This window comes from Python bivittatus, unplaced genomic scaffold (genome assembly GCF_059951505.1).
Source record: "Python bivittatus isolate LINGU-HERP-01145 unplaced genomic scaffold, Pbiv_v1 ctg000840_np1212, whole genome shotgun sequence".
Lineage (NCBI taxonomy): Eukaryota > Metazoa > Chordata > Lepidosauria > Squamata > Pythonidae > Python > Python bivittatus.
In genome coordinates this window covers 47,960,530-47,966,529 of record NW_028277113.1, presented here as the reverse complement: position 1 = coordinate 47,966,529, position 6,000 = coordinate 47,960,530, and the positions used below count along the sequence as shown (strand labels likewise).

Genomic DNA, 6,000 nt, shown 5'->3' with positions numbered 1-6,000 from the left:
CCTGAGTGTTGAATTCTTTGCTGAAGAACATTAGACGGGCTGCGTCCATGTTCACTTTGAAGTAGCAGATGAAAACATTTCTGTTCCATTATGCTTTTCATCAATTTTAATTATTCTTTTTTCTGTTATGCTTCAATATTTGCCTGTTTAGATCTTGTTAAAACTATTGTAAGGTTTATTAATATTGGCTACAGTATATATACAGTAATCTCCTATGAGCAAACTAGGCAGTCTATGAATATTTTAATACATATTTTAATTTCAGGGTTATTGAAGTCAACTAAAAAAAAACCAGTCAAGTGAAGAAACTTCCAAAGTAATGAGAAATTTATTAATAACAATGTCTTTAGTGAAGAAATGACAGAGTACATACATAAAACTAAGGAAATGCCCAAGACATTTACAAATATGCATAGTGAACCTTTAACAGTTTACTTGTAATAATATTTTTCTTTTTAATGCATTCTTCCCTTCTGATTTTAATTTTGCTTGAACATAATTAGGGTCATTTGCCATATTCATGTAACAATTTGGGCATAACATAGATCAGCTATTAAAAATACTGTAGAGCCTTGTCCCTAAATTGCAGTGCCCAGAAGCAAACTGGACAAGTAATTTTATCATTTGTTATTTGCCATGAGTTCAAAAATGGTTCAGATGGTTCATGAGAAGGTATTATCTCCTACTCTTTCTTCCCCACCATCCCCTCTCAAATTGTACAGAAAGTCAGATCCAATGTGACAATTTTCAAAATAAAGTCTTTAAATAAAATCTGATCCGCTATTATTTTCAATGTGTTACTTGTTGTCATTTCCTGCTAGTGAGTTCCACCAGAAGCCATCTGGACTAGGAGTCATCATTCATTCAATGAGTTCAACCAGGAGAAAGAGAAAACATGACGAGCTGGCTCATCAACTCTTTCATTGCTCCCAGGCTGTCCTTCCACTTGTCCTTGAAAGGATGTCTCAGACCCAGTCTGAAGAAAAAATAAATATTTACAAGATAATAACTGAAATCATCTGTTATATGTATATAGTTTGATCATTTTAAGTATTTGATGGGTGTGAAAATAATATATAAACCACGTAAAATCTTTAGAAAGCAGGAGAAAGTATTTGTGTACAAGCCCCACTGAGATGAAGCAGCACATTAGATGACTTGATCTTACATAGTTTTGATTCATTTCAAAAGGGCTTGCACAGAACTGTTCTAGATTATATATTTTGGGGATAAGACCCACACATTCATAAATACATCTAGAATGGGATATTGACAATTAATTTAAGCCTTTGAGTACTGCTATAGGCCTTTCCCCAATACTGGGTTAAGGCGCTATCCACTTTTTCTTGAGATGGCAGAAAACTATATAAGCATTAAATTCACAGTCCCCATTGCTGATCCCTATCCTGCTTCTATTGCCCCTGTTCCTAGCCAGGGCCCATCACTTTACTTCTCTCCAAGGTAATGGGTGACAAAAATTAACAGATTTTATATAACTTTAGATTGCCCTGGGAGGGTGTCAGAATAATGTAGAAACTGCTATGACACAGGTAGAGCTCTGGACCACTTAAGCTTGTCTGATTCATGGACTATGAAGATAAAGTCATGGAAACATGGCAGAAGAAAGATGTAGGGCATGTTTGTGCTTGATAGGATGCACCTCAGAAAGCCCAGAGACTATTACTATACTGATGCTTTTATTGAATATCCTTGAGCTGTTGGAATATAATCTGAATTATATATTTTGCTTCTTAAACACATCAAAGAAAACGCCATCAAATGCTACTTTTACTTTGTTTTGGAGGACTGTAGTAAAATGCCAACTATGATACATTTTTTAAAGCAATATAACGAACTGAAATATCTCCTTAATTTCCCCATAAATTGAGAATTCATGGTAATTTTGTGAATAAATGCGCAGATACCAAAAGCATCCATAACCACAAAACATAAAGATATACAGCTACAAACTATCACAGATGCTTACAATGAACTGCTACATGAAATAGAAGATGATCTGGCATAATCTAAGCATATTTTGTAAATGCAATATGTTAAGATTCAAAGCTGAATTAGTGAGGAATGATGATATGTTAGGTATTAGTTCACGTGCTGATTGGACAAAGTCATATTATTGTATGACAAGTCCTGTTTTCCAATGGTTGTAAAAAAATTAGATAGAAATGTTTCTATCTAATCAGAGCTTTTTTCCTATTTGGGTTATTGGACTATGCAGCTTTATTATCTGGGGCTATCCTCTAAAATACAAATATATCCTAATGTGGATTATGTTTTTGCAGCAGTGAAATTGTTGGTAATAAAAGATATGGTGTACAAATTTTGTACACTTACAGACACAATTTGGGGAATTATACTTTTATTGCTGTTGAATCCTAAGCTCTTTTTCAGCCCCAAGGCTTAGTCTTGGAACACACATGTATGGGCAAGACAGTTTCGTCCATTCAAATTGACCAAGCAAATAAGGGCCCATTGGAGATTTATTAAAATAATATATTTTTTATCTTTGAAAGATGCCATTTTTTTATTGAAGAGGGTGATGCAGAGGAAAAAATAGCACTGAAGTAATTATTGTCCCATGGTCCCCTGCCATTTGTCCTATTATCAGAGGGTCAGGATTGGGAGAATGAAAGATAGCTGAATTTAATGGTAGTAACATGTTTCTGCCTTCACTTGGCAGTCCATTTTTTTTCTTGAGAAGCCCTCTTGGAGTTTCATTTTTTTGTCATTCTGATGAAACGTCTTGCAGTAGAGTGGATGGACAGGTGGAAATGCCAGATACTGGGAAGAATCTCCATGGAAACAAACTGCAGCAAAAAAAGATGAGCTGGGAATTTTGAGGGCATCTTTTTCCCTCCTGACCCATATCCATGAATTGTGAACCCGAAGTTCCCTGTATCTTTTTGTTTGTTTGTTTTTAACTTAGCCTTGGTATATAACTAACTGAATTTGGTGGTGAAAAGACTGGAGTTGGGTACAGTGAATGTGACACGCACTTCCTCTTTTTGGAAACCAGCAAAGGTCAATAGTTATATGAGTTTCTCCCCTATGCTCTCTTAATAACATGTAGCAAGCATAGGATTCTTACAAAGGGAAGTAATTTCTAAATGGCAGAAGTTGGAACTGGAGCATTAAAACGTTCCCATATTCATACCAGCTCACTTACACTAAACATTGCATTTTACTGTTCTGACTTTAGTTAGTTGCACTAGCTGTAGAATTTGGAACAGGCCTATTGAACATTATACTTTAGTGTTCCCCTTTGTGGCTTTATTTGCTATTTTATTTATTGATTACTTTTATTATTATACACTCCTCCAGCATTGATTGGAAACCAAAGTAATGTACATAAATTAACAGGCAGTCTCCCATCCAGGCACTGACCAAACCTAGACATTTTTTTTCTCCTCATTTTGACAAGAATGCTGCAAAGGGTACCAGTGAGAAGGGGAGAAGATAAAAAAATCAAGATGATAGCCATTACCGTGCAATCAAAGCCGATTTTTAATGTGTGTTACATGCACAGCACATATAAAAAGGTGGGGTTTAAATTGTGTGACCATGGTTGCCATCTTGATTTGACACCTCCCCATGGATGACCCCTTTGATGCATCATGTACTTTCAGAATCTTACCCTTGTAACCTCACCATATATATCCTCCTACTTCTATTTCATAGTCACTAGAATCTAGAGTGGTAGTTTCATTAGATGATGGCCCAGGAATATGTTGATTCCTGCTGGCCAGTTATTAGTTGCAGTATATTCTACCAGCTCAGGGTGATTTAAATCATAGAAAAATTAAAGCCATCATAACTGATAACATCATAACACAGTACTGAAAAAAATTACAGATGCAGGCCAGGTCCACTGTCTGCATCAAAAGACTATTGGAACAAGATGGGTTTCACTGCTTGGCAACATGTGAAGTCAGAGCATTCTTAGCTCAGGGGACAGAATTCCTCAATGTGGGGACTGCCACTCAGAAGGTGCAACTCCAGGCTTCCATCTCTTTTACCACATGTGAGATGGAGTTCTGGAGCAACCCCTTTGCAGATGAGTACACAGGGTAGGCAAATTCTGTTTGGGAAAGATGATCCTGCAAGCGCACGGGTGCCAAGCCACAAAGAGTTTTAAAGATCAAAACTGCAACTTAAATTCAGGCTGGAAGCCTATTAGAAACTAATATAGTGATCTCAGCATAGGTGCACAGCTTTGAAGAAAGCAGCAAACAGCTCATTTATGGCTTTTTAATGTGTGAAGTATATAAAACGTTTCATGATTAAAAAGAGCTAGAGGAATGTTTCACACATCTGACCTGACTTTGATCCTGAAATATATATTTTGAGCATGGGCTTGCCATGGAAAAGCCTGTATGTGCAGATTAGAGTATGCATTTTCAAACTTTTTCAAGCCATGAAACTATTTTTATTTTAAACTCCTGGAAATCCTGAACAGGAGGCAAAGCAATGAGTTGTTATGAGCACAAACACCTCCAAGGGTGGGGGCTTCTGAATGTTAACTGTCAAGCCCTACTTTTTTCTCTGTACCTTAGATTTTTTTAATTCTGGTAATGAAGGGTATTGCTGGGCTGTACAGCAAAACATACTTTTAATTAATTGTCACATTGTACTTTAGAAAACATATTAGGTCCCAAGAACGTAAAGCTTAACATCCGTAATATTAGTTTCATACTTAGTCCAGCTCCCATCATGTGCAAGAGATTTACATATAATTTATGCTGAGATTAATAATAATCAAATGGGATGATTTATTACATTATTTATTTTTAAGAGTAAAAGCAGAAGGCAGTCTGTCGTCAGACAATTGTCATAAAAATGTTGGGTTTGGTCCAGACTAAGACCTTACTTTAAATGAACTGGAATAAGTTATCTATGGCTAACTTAAGTTCTGTTCATCTCAGTGCCAGCTGAAGCCTAACATTTCAGTCTGTTCCTAAATGGTGAGTCCATTCCCCACCAATAATATCATCCTTCTACTTATCCAATCTTATTCACCCTTAACAAAATCAAAAACTTTAAAAGTCAGAATTCAGAATTAATGCTTAAAATTAGGTTGTTTAGTAATTGCTCCAATAATCAATAAAGCAGAAACACACGGGTACCATGTATCACATACATTTGCACTATGAATTAGTTTGAAGAGTTTCCTCTCAGGATCTTTTATTGGATGGGCTCATTTTCACATGATCTTCTTTTTAATATAAGTAATATGCAACTCCTAATCTCTTATCAGACCAACAAAACTTTACCACATCACTTTGGATAAATGTGCATCTTGACGCTTATATAAAGCAAACTGTGTGTCTTGCAGAAGGGAGATACCAGCGTCATAAGCATACATTCAGGTCTGTACAGAACTGTCACTTGGATTGTCTTCTGTTGCCTAGTGCCCTCCATGTTGTGTTAGGAATACAACTTCTAAAATTTTCACTACCACAGCCAAAGATTCTGGGAGCTATAGCCACACCACATTTGAAGGACACCAGGTTGATAAAAGTGCACTAAGACATTATTTTAGAAAATCATCAATAATTTATTCTTAATTAACAATGTATATATGCTGTTGAGCCACATAGATCAGTGTTTTTTTAATTTATGTATTTTGTGCTAACAAGGAGAAAAAGAATGCCAAATCCTAAAGGTGTGTCCAGGGACTGTTTTGGCTATATTAAAAATCTTACCAATGCCCGTATTTTAAATAATTCAAATATTATAAAAGTATTGGTGTCAAACTCAGCTTATAGATGAAAAATAGTCAAATGTTGCTACTTTAATTTGAATTTCATCTATCAAATATCTGGAGAACAACACAGTGGCCAAGAGATTGAAAGAGGTCAATCTGCATTCCAATATCAAAAAAAGGAGACTTAATAGATTGTACAAACTATCCTAAAATATCCTTAATTTCACATGGTAGTACAATAATGTTTAGGATCATCCAATGCATATTAGAATCCTACA

The 6,000-nt window shown here is 35.6% G+C and overlaps 1 protein-coding gene across 3 annotated transcripts in view; it reads right to left on the bottom strand.

The window, feature by feature from the left end:
• Positions 1–304: 304 nt before the first annotated feature.
• Positions 305–6,000, bottom strand: part of TRIM55 (tripartite motif containing 55) — a 40,113-nt gene continuing 34,417 nt past the window's right edge. For 2 of the 3 annotated variants that reach the window (XM_088130539.1, XM_088130541.1), the window contains exon 10: positions 305–976. In XM_088130539.1, coding sequence (XP_087986665.1) covers positions 857–976 — 120 coding nt within the window. In that variant the 3' untranslated portion in view covers positions 305–856. The remainder of the gene's footprint in view (positions 977–6,000) is intronic. The other variant, XM_088130540.1, reaches the window with a different exon arrangement.